This window comes from Acyrthosiphon pisum, chromosome X, assembly GCF_005508785.2.
Source record: "Acyrthosiphon pisum isolate AL4f chromosome X, pea_aphid_22Mar2018_4r6ur, whole genome shotgun sequence".
In the NCBI taxonomy this organism is placed as follows: Eukaryota; Metazoa; Arthropoda; class Insecta; order Hemiptera; family Aphididae; genus Acyrthosiphon; species Acyrthosiphon pisum.
In genome coordinates, this window is record NC_042493.1 from 82565771 (window position 1) to 82585697 (window position 19927).

Genomic DNA, 19927 nt, shown 5'->3' on the forward strand with positions numbered 1-19927 from the left:
CATAGAATAAAAAGTAAAATTAAAACAAAATACAACAACAAACAAAAAACATAATATTATGTAAGTACTCATTATTGAAAATTGAAAACAAATGACATGCACCATTTATTTATGCCAAAAGGACAGATACGGCAATTTATTTGGAAAACTGGATATTTTGGCATGTCAATGAATTACTGGGATATCTTTGTTTTGAGCAGTTGTAGGTGTGTTAGAAATCATTTTTAGAGATTAAAAAAATTATTTCCACTAGGTTTCAGTAACCTGGAAGTAGAACTTTCATAATAGAGTGATTATTGATAGGTATCACCAAAGAACCACCACATAAAAACTTTGTTTTGAGCGGTTGTGGGTGGGTTGCAAACTTGCAAATTAATTTTGGGTGGTTAAAAATCATACAAATGATATTACATAATTTTATTTTAATTTTTTTATATATGTTTAGTAAGTGGTGGTTTAGTAACTCTAACTTAACAAAAAAACCAAAATGTATGTCCATAATGCCATCACAAACATTTTGAACATACCTACCATCTATTCATACTGAAAAACTACTTCAATATAAATGAAAATAACTAAAATTGTACGAATAATCCAATTATTACTGGCTACCAATATTGAGTTGGTATTTTATCAGTACCAAATATTTAACTATGGATATTTTTAATTTATGAAAGGTTTTAATTCATTCTAGAGGTTTGTAAAATAAAAAAACCCAGATTGCAGACACTATACAGACTACTTTATTGATTTTGTTTGACATATTATGTATATTTAATATTTATATAGAATATTATTCCTAATAATAATAATTAACATAGATATGACACTTTGGCCGTTTTAAATATTTTATCTACGTCTGAACACTAACAATATTGTCGTAAAAAAGTTTTAAATTTCATTTAAGTATTTCAAAAGAACATAAGTATAAATTAAATTGTATTTTACTGGTAAAGTTACAAACCAAAAGAGACACCAAAACATTCAAAATATATCTTATAATATAGTAATGAAGCCAATGAGAATATAAAAACTCATCAATAATAGTTATCCAATGATTTGACAAAAGGTATATTGACTAATTAGGGTACATAAATAAATGTGTATATTTTAATTGGAATTTTTATGGGGAATATTGTATAAGTATCTTAAATTTATTTTAATAGTATGTTATATAATAGTATATAAATGTATGTATGTAAAAAAATGTCCACAATAAGTACATATAACAAAAATATTAAAGTCAGGAACATAAAAGCACTTACAACTATTTGGTTGCCATTTATTCTTTTTCTTCTAACAATACGAAAAAAACTTTTTGGTTTTCAAACAGATTATCATAGAATAAACATTTTAATTTTACAATGTTTTTACAATTATTTTTCAGGACATTTTATATCTACTACTGTTTTCACTTTGGTGTTATTGTTTCTCCCCTCTACCATTTGTATTATAATATGACAACCTGGAAATAATTATTTAACTCAATCTACAAATGTGTGGATATCAAATTAATTTAGAAACACTATTTTTTTTTTTTATTTACATAATATATTTATCAAGACTGCCAAAAGAGTGGGGTAAATTATTACCAAGTACTTAGTAGATATAAAATCTCCCAAAAAAAGTTAAATATATATGTTATATGTATATATATTTGGTTACTTCAAGTAACTATATCGCCTTATTTTTTAAACAAATGATAAATACAAACAATCATTGCACATAATGGTTTCAAATTGACTTACTTTAAGCAGTTAACATTTCTTTTATTACATATATATTCCAATATTAACACAGAGTACTTCTAACACAACACTCTCCAAATCTAAACCTTTTTTTTTTTTGTCAGTATTTATTATCATAAGGTGATCAAGAACCAATGTTATTATTTTAATAATAACATAAATACAAATCAGTATGTAAGAAAAGATATGTGAGCCCCACTTAATAATATTCAAGTAAAAACTGATATAATACTAAGTCTAAAATTATCATTATCATATTATTATTGGCACATAAACATTATCTCCAAATATTGTGTGCATTTAGTTGTACATAAAATAATAAATTATAAATGTGTTATGTGTGTATATAAAGGATAAATATGTATGTTATAATTTACATTTTATAAATTATTAAAAACTAACACGTCCTTATTAACTAATTATAATATAAAAATGGTTGTGTCACAAATGCGGAAATAATAATAATATCACCTCGTCATAAAAACAAATACTTACATTGTATATTTAAAGATACTAAAAAAAAATGCAAATAAAGTCAGCCAAATGGTTATTATACCCACGAATCACCACCTTGGGCGGTGGAGACATCAACAGATGATACTTTTGGTTGCGCCTGTTCATTATAATTCCACATTTCACCCATTGAACACGATGGGTCATATTGTTTATTCTTCTTTTTCTCGCGGTTAACTTGAGCATAAAGTGGTTCACCTGGTCTTAATGGCTAAAAACAAAAATATACATTTAAAAATAAATACTTGTAATATTGACAATTCTATTTAGCAAACATTAATATTGGTATTTATATCTATAGTATTTTGCATAGTTTAATACTACATTTCTACACTTAAGATCTAAATTGAACATACATCAAATAATAAATTCAAAATAGTAAACCATATTTTTTTCACACATTTTAAGACATTTTAAATAAAAATATTAATGAATAAATAATTAATTTCTACATTTAATTAACATACAATTTCAGATTTTTTTTGTTATTATAAAAATATATTTATGTAAGCAAATAAGTTATTATAGAAAACAAAACATAATTGACAACATTTTAAATTTTAACTATCATAAAAACTAATTGTATTTCAAAATACAAGTCTATACTTGTATGAAGTATATTTCTTAAAAAGTTTGTGTCCAAATAAAATATACCTAATTCAATAAAACGTTGAAAATAATTTAAACACAATCCATGTTAACATTAAGTCTAAAATAAATAGGTTTGAGAATTGTATGTACCAGAATATATAATAAGATAGGAGTCCTTATCTCTTTAGCCCCCATGCTCACCCATTGAAAATCAGATCAATGCACCTAGTTAAATATTAAAACTTATTTAAATAATAAATTATTTACTATACTTTATTAATTCAAACTATAAATTATATCTAGAATGTATCATGGAAATTTAAAATGTATTCACTTAACTATACAGTTTGCTATTATGAGGTTTATCATTGACAATTATTATTCAATTATGTATAATTTAACTAAAGATAGCACCACCATTGAACATTAAAAATGGATTTTTTCTTGTTATGCATGCTTTTAAAGTTCAATAACAATAGCAGAATATGACTGTAGTCACTATATATATAGTTAATATATTACCAGTACTATATTGTATTATAAAGATAAGTTGATACCCATATTTATAAATTATTAAATACAATTAGATCTTGAGTTTTGGATTTTGTTTGATAAACTTTATTACAAATGTTGGTGTATGTAGAAACTTCTTAAATAGTGCAGTGAAATATGCAAAGTATGAATAATATGTGCAGAAATCAAGTGAGTACAATAAATAAATAATCTGGCTATATAAACTACTTGTTATGTAACTTTTAACTATGAATACTACATATAAAAGATGAAAACAATACCGATGAATTACCAACACTCAATCTACTCACATGTCCAGGAGGATATATTAATACTCCACCAGCTGGAGGAGTATGATTAGACACTTCGGGGTATGGCATATCAGCTAATGGAATATCTTCATTCTGAAAATATCAAGTACATGAATAAAATAAAGAACTAACCGAAATAATAAGACTTTTTTTAATTCAAATATTATGAAATCTGTTTATTTAATAATATAACTAACATGTTAGTGTGTACATACTATAATAAATTGTAAATGAGAAAAGAATAAAATATAGATTATTATTTATATATTGAAAGATGAATATTGTAAATTTTATATGAAATGAGAATTTTAATATGTATTTGGTCATTAACTTCATTACCCAGATAAATAAAATGCTAAAATCATGGTAAAATTTAATTTGTTGTTTTTATCTAACACACATTAAATTTACATTCTGCATACTATCTAATATTGTTATTAATAAAATTAACCCATTATTAAACATATTATAAAGGTTTATTCAATATGTCTATTTATAAGTTAGTAATATTTTTTTTAAATAATGTATTTTAGGTATCTACTTATGTCTCAATTCAAAGTTAAAATATCTTTAAAAAAAAAAAAAACTGACAAGGGAGCATTAAAAATGATATTTTATGGTTAAAAAATGTAAATTTACTCTATGTAAGGAATAACAATGCTGTATTAAAAATTAAGTACATAATAATTATTATGTTATGTAAAAGAAAACAAACAACAAATGCATGGGTAGTCTGTCTTTTGGAGTACGACCTAATAAGTAGTTGAAACAATGGTAATGAAATAAAAGTGCATAACATTATTAATAGTATAAAAATGAACATGAAATTTTTTTTTATTATTATTATTAGATTTTGTAAAAACAATTTGTCTCGACAATTAATAAATTTATAAAATTAAAATAAATAATACTTATTTAAATTACAGCAAAATAACATATTTTTTACAATTAGTTGTCATACATTTTTAGTTACTAACATTAAAATCTTAGCATAGAAGTTGTGAAATGAGATTTACAATATTCACTGGATAATATCATTAAAGTCCATTCATTATTAATTATCATTTAAAGTTACATACATAATATATAATGGTAAATGAAATAAATTAATTCACACCAGTTATCTGAAAACATTATAACATTGGTGTACAAATAAGATCATCAAAAACCATTGTATATTAAATGTAGTTTTTAATGTAAAATTCTTTACTATTAAAATAAAAAAAATAAAAAACTATCGATAAAATCACCTTTGTCTAGGTATTTTAAAATACACAATACTTTTATATTCAAAGAGTAAAATTTAAAATGTAATTAAAAAACATAGTATTCTAATTTAAAAAAATATTAGGGTCATCCACAAATTATGTTACAAAATTGACAAGGTTTCATAGAGTGCTAAATCCTCACCAGTCTTGTAACAATAATTTGGATGACTCTGTATATTCACAATATTTTTCATCTTTTAACTTACAGCCTGATAAGTAGAATTTGTGTTAGAGTTTGATAGTGAATGATTCATCTGTGAAACATTTGGATTTTGTCTTTGTATCGTTCGATCTTCATACCGAGTTCCACCTTGACTAGCCATAGGGCGATTAAGTGTACTGTTTGCATTATTTGGTGAGTTCACTCCACCCGCTGCATTTCTGGCTGCAATAGTTTTTGTAACAAAGTCTTGTTCTCTCCAACCGTGCTTTTTGTATGCATCTCTCAACTCTTGATGCTGCCACATAGCAAACAAAACTTGGCTGGCAAATTTCAAAACTCTAGATGTATATTTTTGGCGCTGTCTGATTATATTCATTAATCTTTCCACTCCACTTGAATCCAGTAATGACCTACACAAATATACGTTTATATAAATATTTAATTTTAAAATAAATGCAGTATATTTTATAAATGATTCATAACACAAATGTATTAATATTATACAAAACCTTACAAATGTGATTATCCAACACAAGTCATAATATTAAATTCCTCTGCACTACTATAAATACCTAGCAAATTCAGCATTTTTCTTAATGACTTCGTTCAGTGTAGCCAACACTGCTGCTATAGTATCATCTGAAGTTCCTTGATCGTGTTGAGCATTTCCTGACGGTAACTTTTGCACTAAGTCCCTCATTGCATACTTGCCTAAATAAAAAATGTCAACATATTTACTTATAAAATATAATATTTTAAAACAATTAAAACAATTAAAACAAACCAATAAGTTCTTTATTTCTTTGATCAATAGCCAAATTCCTTAAAGCTGTGGCAACAGCACATACTACACGATCAACTTCCATTCGTAAGAGCTCTACAAGAATAGGGAGACCTTTTTCTTTCCGAACAGCAGCTCTAATTTCAATACTAGGTTGCCAATAACAAGCAGCTAAATTTTGGATTGCACCTGCAGCAGCTTCAAGAGTTTCTGGATTTGAACAACTCTGTAGCAGCGCTAGGTATGATTGAACAACCTAAAATAAATGTTGAGAATGGTTAGATTTTAAACAAAGTAACAATGCGAATTCATACTTCTGGTTGCCATAAAAGTTCCATTCCTTTAGCAGGTTCTGATCTAGGAATTATACGACTGCTAGGGTTTTCTTTAGGTGAAACCACTTGGATATCTTTTTTCTTTTTACTAGCTCCGAAACAGCCTAAGTTTTCTGCTGAAACAGAAAATGAAACATAAATATAATGTATTAAATATTTAATGAACATTTATTTTTTTAAACTAACCTTTTGGCTGAGGACCAACTCTACTTTGAGTTGGTAAAGGGTGTTTATCATAATTTGGATCTTCAACTTCTTGACACCTGTATGATAAGTTACGTAATATGCATACACAATTTTCAACACTCTTATTTCCAATATTTGACTTTTCAATAGCAGTTGATATTACATAAAGAAGTGAATCAATTAAATGTTCACATTCACGTAACTTTTTTCGTGCATATTCACCAGCTGAACTTATATTCCTAAATTATAAAAATTAATATTTAATACAGTTTAAACTATTGCAATTAAACATTAGGAATCATTACATACCTCAATACTCCAGAAGTATTTCTAAATACAGTAGACCAACAAATATCACTACAGGCAGTAGGACTCCACCCTGAATGAGGTAGTAAAATATGATTCACAATAGTAGAAAGACCATCATCAATAATTGATTTTTTCAAATCCTTTTATAATAAACAAATATGAAATAAGTTTGAAAACCTAACTAGTTTTTATAGTAAATACTTCGCATGATGATAAGTTCCATAAAACTCCTGTAACGAGTTCTTTAACTTCTGCATCAGCTGATTTATGCAGTAAATTGATTAATAATGGTATTCCACCAGCATCTTTAATGGCTCGTTTGTTTTCATCATTTTGTCTTCCATATGATAAATTTCTAGAAGAAAAGAAAATTGTACTGAATTTCTATATAAACAAAATATATGACTAAATATATACCTAAGGGCCCCACATGCATTTCTGTAAACATCTGGACAATCATGGTTTAAGAGCTTTGCCAAAGCTTGAATTCCACCTAATGTTCTAGTCTTTTGTTTATTTGGATCATCCATATAACATAAATGTTGTAAATAAGCAGCAGCATTTGCTTTAATTAAATTATTTGGGTTAGCCAGGAATGTTATAACTTCGGGCAAATTAGGATCCCTCCATCTAAGACCTAAAATAAAAAAAATAAATTAAAAAAAATCCGTTATAATAGAAACACAACAAAAACGTACCTTGTGCCATTTGATCTCCACATTCATCCATATTCCATGATCCACTCATTTGATCTAAATAAGTAAAAGTTTTAAATATTATTTTTGTTTGAAACATACATATTATTATGAAAGTATGTAAAATAAGAAATTAATACTAACCATAACAATCACCAGGTGACGGTGTAATTCGGTGATAATGGTCATGATTTGGATGCAATTGAGTTGCATCAAGTTCTTCATAACCAGAAGGTGGATATGGTAATCCTTTTCTCATGTATTCTAAAAATAAGTTAATTTCAAAAGATTAAACCATTATGTTACATTAATTTGTTCTAAATATTGATATTTTTAAAATATTCATACATAAAATTGTAATTACCTTGAGCCATGAGCTGTTGTGGTGGAGGAGATTCACTGCAAGCACTAGGGCTTGGTGGTGTGGGTATCGTTTCATTATATTCATGCCCCAGTTGGTTAGGGGATGATCCTGTGTCGTATACATGGTATGCATTGCCATCTATTTTAGCACCTTGCTGGCCAGGTATATTGTTGGAACTGTAATATGAAAGTCCAGGATGTACGCCAACATAATGGTCATAATCCTGACAACCTGGATTATAATTCTGGTAGTCATTATTATAATGTCCTAAACAAAACAAAATGTATATACATATATAAATAAATATCTATTAATTATATTACAGAACTTTATAACTATTTAAATTGTAAACAAGCAACAAATATTTAACAATGATGTATTTTTAGTTATGTACGTGACCAGGTTGGAAGAGTTCAAAGAAATTTCAGATCTATAGACACAATAATGGAACACAGGTATTACTATGGCTTAGTGATCGCTTCTAAAATTAACAATAAAAATAAAAGATTTGAAGACAATTAATTTTAACTACCATTGATTAGTTTATTATTAAACTTTAATATTTTCAATATATTTTATGATATTTTTATTGTTAATAATTCAAAAATCTTACAATAGTAAAACTATAATCTAATCTAAAAAAATTTCAAAAAATTTTTTTTCTTGAGATTATTTAATTTAGAAACACGTACTATTAACTTTTTAATGTGGAAACTGTAACTACTCAAAATAACTTTTATTAATTGGATTATATTAGTTCACTGTATTTCACTTTCATATAATTTAAAGAATAAAATGTGTACAAACCAGATTCTGACATATGAACGGGATTATTTGGTTGAGTTGATGAAGTTGACGAAGATGATACTCCTAATGTGTACGGGATGTAATCTAATGAATGACCATTAGGAATCATATGATGAACTTCTCGAACAACTTTTGTTACAGTTGTGACCTGAAATAAAAAAAATATTTTAAAATTTAGCATTCAAATTCATTTTAGATACAAGTTTTACTCAATCAAAAATATAAAATAATATTTACTTGTTGTGTTGTTTGATGTTTCTTTGTTTGGGAAACTAATACAGGTTTTTCACTACATTGAGCAGATGAACTAGATGAATGATTTTCTTGAAGGCCGTTGTTTGAATACGCGATATCATTTGGGTATGAATTATTTTGAGAGAGGTCTGACTGAGCTCTAAAAAAATAATTAGAAAAATTTAGGTATCTATGTATTTTGCAATTGCCTATTAAATTTTAATAAAAATTATTATTATTGTAATATAATAAAATTCATAGCTGCGGATTTTATACAATTAGATGGTTTTGTTTTTCTAGCTACGTGGAAAGAAATTTAATCAGTTTGTTTCAAATTACTAGTACATAATATACTAAATATTTGCTTCAAATATTTTTGTTTAATTTTGTACAGGAAGGCTGTACTCACAGCGTTTCCCTCTATTTTGTAATACAAACACAAAAAAGTGAACTTTGTAAAATCTGGAAATTATGATTGGATTCCAGAAGTTTATTTTTGGCAATTGCAGCCAATAGTTATATTTTTTATTATTTTTTTTTTTTTTTAAGGCAAAATATTTTTAGGCCGTTCTTTCAATAGCACGTATTAGTTTCAATGAATAAAATTACTGATTTAATTGTTATTATTTAACACATAATATCAATCAACAATCTTAAAATAATTAAGTTTAAAAAATAATAGCCAACAATTCAATTGATACATTGATTTATTAAAAATATGTTTTTATTATTATTTACCATTGTTTTCCAATTTTAATTTTAAAAATTGTGTACTGGGCAGAGGGCGTTTTAAAAATACATTTTGACCAGCATTAATTTAAACGTGCATGCTAAGTCCAACAGTTTTTAAAAACGTTCAACACATAGATATTATAATCATATTATACATATACTCGGTTCAGCGATACCACGCCGTCCACCGACAAAATCTGGTTCCCCACGCAACACCATTGGGGAACTGGATTCAATAGCAAGGTGATGCGGAGAAATGTGTAGAATCGGCATGTTCTCTCGCTGAACAGAGTATAGATTCAATTAAAAAATGTAACTAACTAAAAGTCTACAAAAATTGTAGTAAATAATAAAAACAATAAACTAAAAATATAAATGTGATTTAACTCCAAATTACAATTTATTAATATGAAATATGGGGGAAAAAATCAAAAAAAAAATCACACAGCTTTGCTTAGAAACCAGAAAGGTAATAAAATTACATTTTTTTTCACTTAAATTTTAAGGGCTAAAATACAAATTGTACCACATTTACTTACATATTAATATATTGAACTATGTGTTAACCCATACATTTTTTAATAATTCTAGATTGAATATATAATTTATTACCTAGTTATCAAAACTCAATAGCAAATATGAGTATATAATACCAAATCCAGGCTAAATAATAATACTCAATGACTGAGTCTTCTAATTGGTTTTCTAAATAATTTATTTAATAGTATATTAAGCTTGTAAAAATAGTTTTTGATTTAAGTATAGTGGAACTAATTATTTCACAAAATAAAATACATTTTTACCAAAAAAATATAAACCAATTTAAAAACAATATCATAGAAATTCATAAAAGGACAACCACATGTGTTGTCTCTGTCTTGCAAATGTACAACATAGTAAATTTTGATTTAGTAGAACTTATTTTGTTAGCTATAATATTATGTTGAATTAATTTAATACCAAATTTTAAGGTCAGAATATTATCTGTGTGTGTACGTTGGATTTTATCGATATTTGAAATTTTAAGCAAGTTATGAGTATTCAAATAGTATTTTACATACCCATCTCTTTAAGATTTAGTAAAAACATAGATACAAATGATTATGAGTAAATTTTCTCTAATATTAAAGCTTACAGCACAATTTGTTATATATTATGTTTTATTTTTAAATCTATAATTTAATGGAGTACACTTCTTTTAATCTGGTACATAACTAATAATTTGATTCAACTTTTAATATTGTGATTTTTTGGTCAAATTTAAGCCAATCTATAATAATTACAGAGATACAAAAATTCAATCCAATAGGCACATGCAAAATTTTAACAAAGGATTTTTGACAAACAAAATAACCACAGACAAAAGAAAAGAGATTTTTATGTAAGAATAGTATTAGTAAAAATAAATGTAAAGAAAGATACATTTTAAAATAGGTATGAGGGGCAGATGATTTCCAAAAAAATTATCCAATGACATATGTGGTAGAAATAATCAAAATGCACAAAACATGTTAAAAATATGTAACTAGGTCAGTTTAAAAAGTTTTAAATTATATTTAGTTTCATCATTAGATATTTTAAAAGTTACTATAAAAAAATGTAATTAATTGATGTACATTTATGTAAATGATAATTAAAATTATTCCTATTTCTATAAATTTTTACCAAAAATATTACGATATTAAACAATAACGAGTTTATTGTCATATCCATAAATTATTTCATAATAATTTTATGGGGTGAATATATTTTTTTTCTCTCGAAATTGTTAACATATTTCTTATGTGACAATATATGAAGGAAATATAGACTAATATAAAATCTATGAATAGGTACAAAAAAAAATTATATTTAATGATGACCATGGGTTAACCTGAAAAAGTGAGTGCTGGACGACAGTGCACCACCCAACTCAGGAAGAAGACAACGCAACACATTAGTATAGTTATTAATTAGTAATTACAATTTGGTATTAAGTTATAAATAAAGGATTAATATTATACATCACAAAAATATCTATATAAAGGTAGTTCAATGCATACTATAAAATAACTCATTCATAAATCCGAGCATAGCATAATTCAACAATAAAGAAATTTCATCGCCGAGGCCTTGTTAATAAAAATATAACAACTTCAACACAAACGCAAGAACGAGTGTTGGGGAGATAGAGAAGTTGACATTACAATTGCGTTTAATATATTATTTGTAAATTGGTAATAAACTAATAACTAATAAACAAAGTAATAAATTAATAAACGCCTAATTGTTAGAAAATAAAGTAGGTATGGCAAATTTATTAACAACTTAATTATTTTAGTTTATTTATTGTATAAATTCTTGTAAATTTCAATATTTAATTGTATTTACGATACCTACTGAGGAAGATGTGTTAAAAAGATTACCAGCGGAGCGTGTTTAACCACCGCGAGGTTAGTCAAGATAGGCAATACATCAAGTATGTGTGTGCGTGAATTGCTAGCGTGTACATAGTAAACGATCATTAGTGAGTGACTCACCCGTATGTACCACTCCCACACATAAGAACGATAAGGATACTGGAAATAAATTAGAATTCCTCATTATGTTTACTTGAGAACGGCGACATTTCCACTTTTATTTATTGTTTTATTTTTAATTAGTGTAATTCATAAAAGAATATTCATGAATTTTTACGTTTCCCAACGTAGTTAATATTGTAATATTGAAATTGGTAAATAGTTGGAGTCGTTTAAAATTAGATATGTGAGAAATTATAATATATTTTCATAGCCCTAACTGCGCCCACAGATAAATACGTTTCAGCGGAAATAGATATATTTAAAAACAGTCGGTTTGTAATCTAAAATTTGATTATGAAGGCAAAACCCTATGAGCCGGAAATACCTATTGGTAGTTGCCAGTTGGTATGTCATATTATTATGTAACATAATTCATAAATAATCATAATATTCTATTGTCCATTCAGGAATTATAACTAATTTAAATTGTCAATTAACACTTAGTTCAAAAAGTAACACTACAGAAAAAATATTTTTCAATAAACGAAATAATGTTATCACATTCATAAATCTAATTAGGTATGGCTGTTTTACGTAATTACGAGCATATTTTTATATTTTTGAATTTAAAGAGCATTTTGACAATTTGTACCGCGTTAACCGCATATTCCAATTAATATGGACATATTTTAATTTTAACAAAACATACACACTGGTAAATATTTTCAGACAAATAATAAGTACGACTGTCTCATATCATACATCCATGATTCATACGTTAGTGATTGAAATAGTTTTAGTGCTTAATGGTATTGATAATTATTAGGTAATTATGTATGAGCAAAAAAAATATAAATTGACCTTAACGTACGATTTAGTACAATAAGGTATTTAAACAACTTTTTTTATTGTTGAAATAATACTTTTAAAAAAAGAAATATAACCCATAGACGATATTAGTTCAATCGTAGTCAAACATACTTTTTCTATGACCTAAAAATGTTCAATGTTATTGAACGAATAAATAAAGTAGAAATTTAACGTAGAATTGTTTTAATTCTTCAATAAAATTATTCATAAATATACATATAACTTTTCAAGAGTATTTAATTCCAGCTGTTTTACTAGTTACTGCCAAAATGTGGGATGGAATCCTATATTACGATATATGTCGGTACTACTGACTATCGTAGTATCGTGGTTAACAAATAAAACTTCTGAAAACATGTTTTGAATTTGTCATAAAATTAACGCGAAAACGACTTTTTCACTTTTTTAATTTAAACTCATAAATTTTATAAATATAAATAATTTGAAAATATAAATAATATTAAAATCAAAAAACTAATTTAAAATTGTAAAATTCCATTTTCGAGTTAACTTTACGAGGAATTTAAATTCGGTTTCATACATTTTATTGGATACTTAAATTAGTCAGTACTATTTGAAAATAATTCGCTCTAAGACAAAAAAAAAACCAAAAATAATGAAATTATATAACGTGCGATGTCACGCTGTTAACATGTGTGTGCACGTGTGAGAGTGTCCCGCTATTTCGTATACACTATATTATCACTAACACTAATTATAATCAGTTACAACGGCACTACTCACACATTCCCAAAACACGCCCGCACTCGAAAAATTGCCTATATTGAATTATTCAAAAAGATCGGTATCGAAATATAATCGGTGTCGGTAATCGGCACATGTCTAGAATGCTCAAGAACTTTGTTAGTGTATATAGTCAGTAACCTCAATAGTGATGAGTTTGTTTGCATATTATAATAAAAAAAAAAAAAAAAATACAAAATATCATAATATCAATGATTATAGTTACCTATAAATTATACTATGGATTGCTACAACTTACTAGTATTTATATTTTAATATCAAAGGTACCTAATACAATATTATATTAGGTATATATTATACTATTTGAAATTAACAAAATTATTACTATCCACATTGAATACATAATTAGGTAAATTAAAATATAATTTGTTGTAGGTATTCAATAACAATATAATTGATAACAACTAATCATATTTTAAATATAAAATGTATTCAAATAATTGTTTTAATTTTAATCTGTTTGATTACTGTTTGCTTTAATTAGTACGCTCTTTGAATATTCATCTTCGAGTTTCTATTATTGACTATTAACCCAATATTCACAAACTGCCAATAAAATATTTCATGAAAAACAGTAACCTACGTTTTTTTTATATAGTATCTACTTATAGCAAATATTTGTTATTAGCATAATACTCTGTTGTAAACTGATTAAAAAAATTAATTAATTAATACATTTTTTCATAGTACCTACAATTATGTATTATCATGGTTATTCTTTAATAACTTGATTTAAAAAAAAGCAAGCTAGTGCATAAAAAATAACAGTCTCAAAGCAAGTATTAGTAAATGTAAAAAAATACAATAGGATATTATTAGATAGGTGACTTTTTAGTAAAATATCATGCACATTTTATTTTTACAATTCATATAACTTTAAACAATATATAATTATGCGAGTTATGTTTCATAAATTATTAACAATACTGAATACTGCATTTATTATCTACCATGTATTTTAATAAATAATAAGGCAAGAAAAACTAATAATAATACACAGTGATGCCAATATAAAGACTAAATAAAAAAAAAAAAACAATCACATGACATGTCTAAACAAAGCATGTATAGAAGCCAAAAAGGTAAAAATTAAAAATTGACATTAAATTATGGCAATTTTTTTATAAGAAATAAAATATACCTCTGTGTAATCTCAGTGCAAGTGAAGCTTTGCTCTTGAAGCTTCTCCACCCTTCTGTTCACCAACCTGTCACCCAAGCAAATTTGAAACAAATGTGTTTATTATATTTACACAAGCCAATTCAACATTATTGCATTTATCTCACTCTGACCAGCAAGATAACGCGGTGCGGCCCCACAAAAATGTGTTATATTGTGCGATACCCAGACCACGAAGACTGGTTCCAAAAAAGGCAGGATGACACAAGGGGTTGAATCAGTGCGTTCTTTCACTGATCAGAGTATATAAATAGTTAATATTCTCATAAAATATTAATTATTATAAATTAGATAAAACTCAATTATATTTGATAAAAGCTAATTGGTTATGGTTATATATTAACATTAAAAAGTATTAATAAAAATATGATTTTCTACACTTCTACATTTTCAAATACATTAAGTAATTAATATTTTAAGTTATATTTGAAGTATACCTATATAAACAATGAAATAAAACTTACATTATACTTACTTAATGTCTTATTAATGATAAATCATTTAAATAATGTATAATATTTTTAAACAATATATCTAGGTGACAACCAGAGTAATAGTATTTTATTCGAGATTTTATTATACATTAAATATTATTATATAATATAATGATGTAGGTATATGCTATATAATAAAGCAAATATCAAGATAAAAAATCAAGATAAAACTATAAGCAAATTATTAGTAATTAATGTTCATGATTTATAAAAATTAGTTAATAATAAGCCCCTTTTAGTTATTTATAAGAAATATGTTAAACATTTTTAAGCAACATTATAGGACCTATTATAGTTATTTAAAATAAAATATGATGACTAAAAGAATGACTATCTCCATTAAAATATACTTACAAACATGAGTCGACCAGCTGATTACTCATTGATAATTTGACACTTCAAACGCCTGAAATCACATTAAAAATGAACCTTAGTTATTAAAAATATTATATATAATAGATGATATCTTTAAAATATATATACTATACATTATTATTATTATTAAAGATTTAAGAATCTTAACCAAAGATCAAGTGATATTTAAGATTTATACAATCAAGTAAACATTTAATAATATTAATTCATTATAAGAGTTTTATAAAAATTATATACCTATTGTTTATACTATAGAATTCCACAACTACAATGTAGATATAATATTAAATAATATATTACCTACACATAATTGTATACATACTTTGGATAGGTAGGTACTAGGTACAATTGATTTAGGTACCTACTTATTAACATTTCATTTTCAATATATTTTAGAATTTTACTAATGTAGGTGTTATAGAGTTATACTAAACAATTGGTGACCACATTAAACTGAAGAACTGTTTTTTTTTTTAATGACTCAGCAATCCTTATTTATTAGTCTACATGGCACATTCTTTACCATAATTTCCGAGATAAAATTGTTTATGCAAGCATGGATAATGAACTATTAATAAAAAGATTGTTTTGTCCACAAGAATGTAAGATAGATCACGAAGAGTACCAAAATAATCAAAAACACCTAGGTATCTAACCAAATTATAGATGAAAAGAATAAAAGTAAAATAGTTAATAAATAAATGTCTAAGATTATTTAGATTACCCTTTTACATATTCAACAAAATATATTTGGTTGTTAAAAAATTGATCACATTTGGGGTGATGTAGGTAATTGGGTGCAAATATAAATAGCAATTAAGTATGCAAATAGATTAATAATAAATAATTAATAATGAAAGTAAATACTGCCATTTTAAATTATATTAAATTCCCATTCATCTAGGTATATTATATTATAAGATAGGTAACAAAATAAAACATTTAAAATCGTTGCACCTATTTTTCTGAGTATTTTTCTAAATATTATTTAGCTGATTTTTACCATAAAATCATGTCAGGAAGTAGGTATATTTAGGTAGATTCAGGTAACATTCTGAAGAATTTAGTATGTCAAATAGCAACCATTAAATTTGATTGTAAATCAACAGAATAAAATAGATATCCATGTTTGTTGAAGTTGATAATTATTAAATTAATATTACATATTTACATTCTAAGAGCATAGTCCCACCAAGTACTATTTTTGTACAGATATTACAATTCTTATATTTTATGCATTGGTACCAATCTAATTTACAGGATTTAAAATCGATGTTTAAATCACGTCCAGATTATTATGTTTGGTTGTGCATATCTTTATAAAAACTGTTGATGAGTCCCTACACTTCCGGTTCACAATACAAATCTATAGATAAATAGATACTCAAACCCAGAGCCATAAGTATTCATTGGTGGAAATAGGGCTTAGCCCCATTACATTATTTATATTTGTGTAACAATATTAATTACTTTGTTCTTAATCCCTGTCTAAAATTTGGTTTGTACATTTAATCTCTTACAAGAAAAAATATTGAAAAATCTATACAACCATTTAGGAACCTACCTATATGAAAACTATACCTACAATGCTAACATATACAAAAAAACCTTTATTCTGTAAATTTAATTTTACTTAAATTTGTACAAGTATTTAATTACTATATACCTACCTACTTTTTGATTATAATTCTTTAAAAACAAATCTTAGATGGGCTTTGGACTCATAACAAATAATGACACATCCAACACAAATTTCAGTTGTAAGATAGATAGGGTTCAACACATAATCCAAATATAAATAATATATTGTTTTTTAGCCTTTGAAATGTTTTATTTTGTTGGGGTACCTAACTTAATGTTTACCAGTTTAAGTAGTATGAATATCCACTCAATAATATTCGAGATAATATTCTTTAATTTCAATTTTTATGAATTGTTTACATGTTTTCAAAGATCAAGACAGCATTACAACTAGATAAGGGCCCAGATGGCAATCGCGAACTTGCCGATCTGGCCAGATTGCCCTTGTAATTAATATTTCCTATGGCTTTAGGTCTAATAGAGCGCATAAAAACTATTTAAAAAAGGTACCTAAGTACTCAATAATGGAAGACAATCAATAAAAAATAGAATTAAATTTGAAATTTATAAAAACAAAGAGATAAGAACTGTGGGAAAAGTGAAACCTAGCTGATCTGAGGTACCTAGATCAAGTTCATAGATTTGTAATAAAATAAACTATGGACACAAATAAGAAACCCAGATTATATCTTTGGAGAGAACCCTTGGCACTTGGACTAATGAAGATACCAAGATCCATTATCGTGTGAAGTCTGAACAGAAAACAAATGTCTGGGCGTACCTAGTTGACGTCGTGAAGGATTAATGTCGAGTGATTAGAGTAAAAATAGACACATGTAAAGTATTTGAACCAGGACGAGTGAAATGTGAAATGAACACAGATAAGAAAGTGCAGTCGCGGAGGTGCAAGCTCAGCGTAATAGGATTATTGTGGACAGGCCACAGCAACCGACGAGGCGCCGGACACTGGGACAGGATGCTGAAACACAATGGACAGCCGAACTGATTAATAGGACGGCGATGTTATGAGCCAATGCACATACGACGCCCACTGTTGGCGACGGGCTACGCCTAAAACGCGAACAGATCAGCGTCGGGAAAACGGGTCGAAGGTGGACAAAAGCGTACACGTACCTTGTAGCAACAGTAGTGAAGTTCGACGTTTTCAACGGGAACGGATCATCGTTTTCGACGGGCGACGGACGCGCATCAGTACGATAATGCGGATGGGGGATGGCGACACATCGGAAGTCTACGGAGTTTCCGGGAGTGTGTTAGCAGAGGCGGCGGCGGTGGCTGCGACGTCTGTTGAGGCGGTGTCAGCGCGAAGCTTCTTCCCCGTAACCGTTAGCTTACACTACTACGACGGCAGCGACGGCGGCGACGACGGCGACGGCAAAAGCGACGACGGCGGCGGCGGCGGCGACGAACGGTCGACGACGGGTCATACGCATCGCGGTCGCGCTATCGGCCGATGTGGGGGCGCCCGATAACCGAGTGACGAACGATGCGACACGTTAGGGGTTACGAGAGGAGAGAAGAAAAAAGTCATGTACAATTACGCGTTATGCGTGTGCGTGCGTATGCGATTAAAAACAATATTGTATTATCATAGGAAAAGCGGTCGCCTCGGTTTATACGTCATCAGTCATCGTCGCTACGTGTGCGCCGTCGCATGCGCGTGCGCAAGTGTTTCCGCTCATGGGTGGATGTGTGTGTATGTGTTTGATCGGAAAGCGGTGAGGGGAAGAGCGAGAGTGAGTGAGTGAGAGAGAGCGCCCGGCGAGAGCGAGTAAGGAACAACAACAAAACGGGGTTATCACCGGAAAGAGGTCAGAGGTGTATTATAATATTGTCACCGACCAACGTGATACTTTTTCTCATTACAATTTACGACGCCAAAAGTGGCGTACGAAAATAATATAAACTATAAAGCGGCCGCGACGGACACAGTTCTTAGGATTGTACTCCTTTTATTTTTTGCTTTCCAAAATTCCAAACCGTTTTTGGCGATAACAGTCTCAGCCAGCGACTGTGAACGCGCGTAACGTAAACAACAAATCGTAAATAACAAAATCGTCGGAGCGCCGCCGCACAGTTCGCATAGACAAAGTGCGCAAGCGCTCACGCCCAGCAGCGGCGCACACGCACACGGTCTCTTAAAGGGGCGGTGGCGGTACTGAGTTATTTTCGCGGCGCCCAGCAAGTCATGTGTAAATAAAGCATGGGGTTGCGAGGTCGCCGCCCGCCCGTCGACCTCTTTGGCGGCGCAACGCACATTAACGGTATCTATACGTGATTCGTAATAAAATATAATAATCTATTATTATATTAAAACAATAGATCAACCTATAAAAAAAATAATAAAATATTATATAGGATATTAGGATGTCGACTGACATACGCAATGTGCGTCTGGGTCGCCTTAGTACCAGGGATGACTTAGGCGGATATTGGTCACAATTATTGTTGAAGTGGCGAAGGCTTACATTTTAAATTAACTAAATATGATAGAAAAATTGTTACGATTTCATAACAGTTACAAGATACAACATTAATAATTATTATAGTTAAGTATAAAAACTATGACATGACCTATGTCCATGGCCGGC

General features: G+C 28.0%; 1 protein-coding gene across 3 annotated transcripts; it reads right to left on the reverse strand.

Moving 5' to 3' along the window:
• Nucleotides 1-720: 720 nt before the first annotated feature.
• LOC100167447 (catenin delta-2) lies at nt 721-19195 on the reverse strand. 3 transcript variants are annotated; one of them, XM_001943749.5, is made up of 18 exons: nt 18450-19195; nt 15714-15765; nt 14828-14893; nt 8822-8978; nt 8585-8732; nt 7778-8044; nt 7558-7677; nt 7417-7470; nt 7136-7355; nt 6920-7073; nt 6719-6858; nt 6410-6648; nt 6203-6336; nt 5892-6144; nt 5680-5818; nt 5151-5517; nt 3677-3769; nt 721-2472 (listed from the first exon to the last, which is right to left on the reverse strand). In XM_001943749.5, exons 2-18 carry the CDS (start codon nt 15740-15742, stop codon nt 2299-2301), a joined length of 2754 nt encoding a protein of 917 aa, XP_001943784.2. In that variant the 5' UTR covers nt 15743-15765; nt 18450-19195; the 3' UTR covers nt 721-2298. The 3 variants fall into 3 exon arrangements, with proteins under 3 accessions (XP_001943784.2, XP_008182565.1, XP_003244181.1); XM_008184343.3 differs by having other exon boundaries at nt 6203-6339; nt 18450-19194; XM_003244133.4 differs by lacking the exon at nt 14828-14893 and having other exon boundaries at nt 6203-6339; nt 18450-19183.
• Nucleotides 19196-19927: the final 732 nt, after the last annotated feature.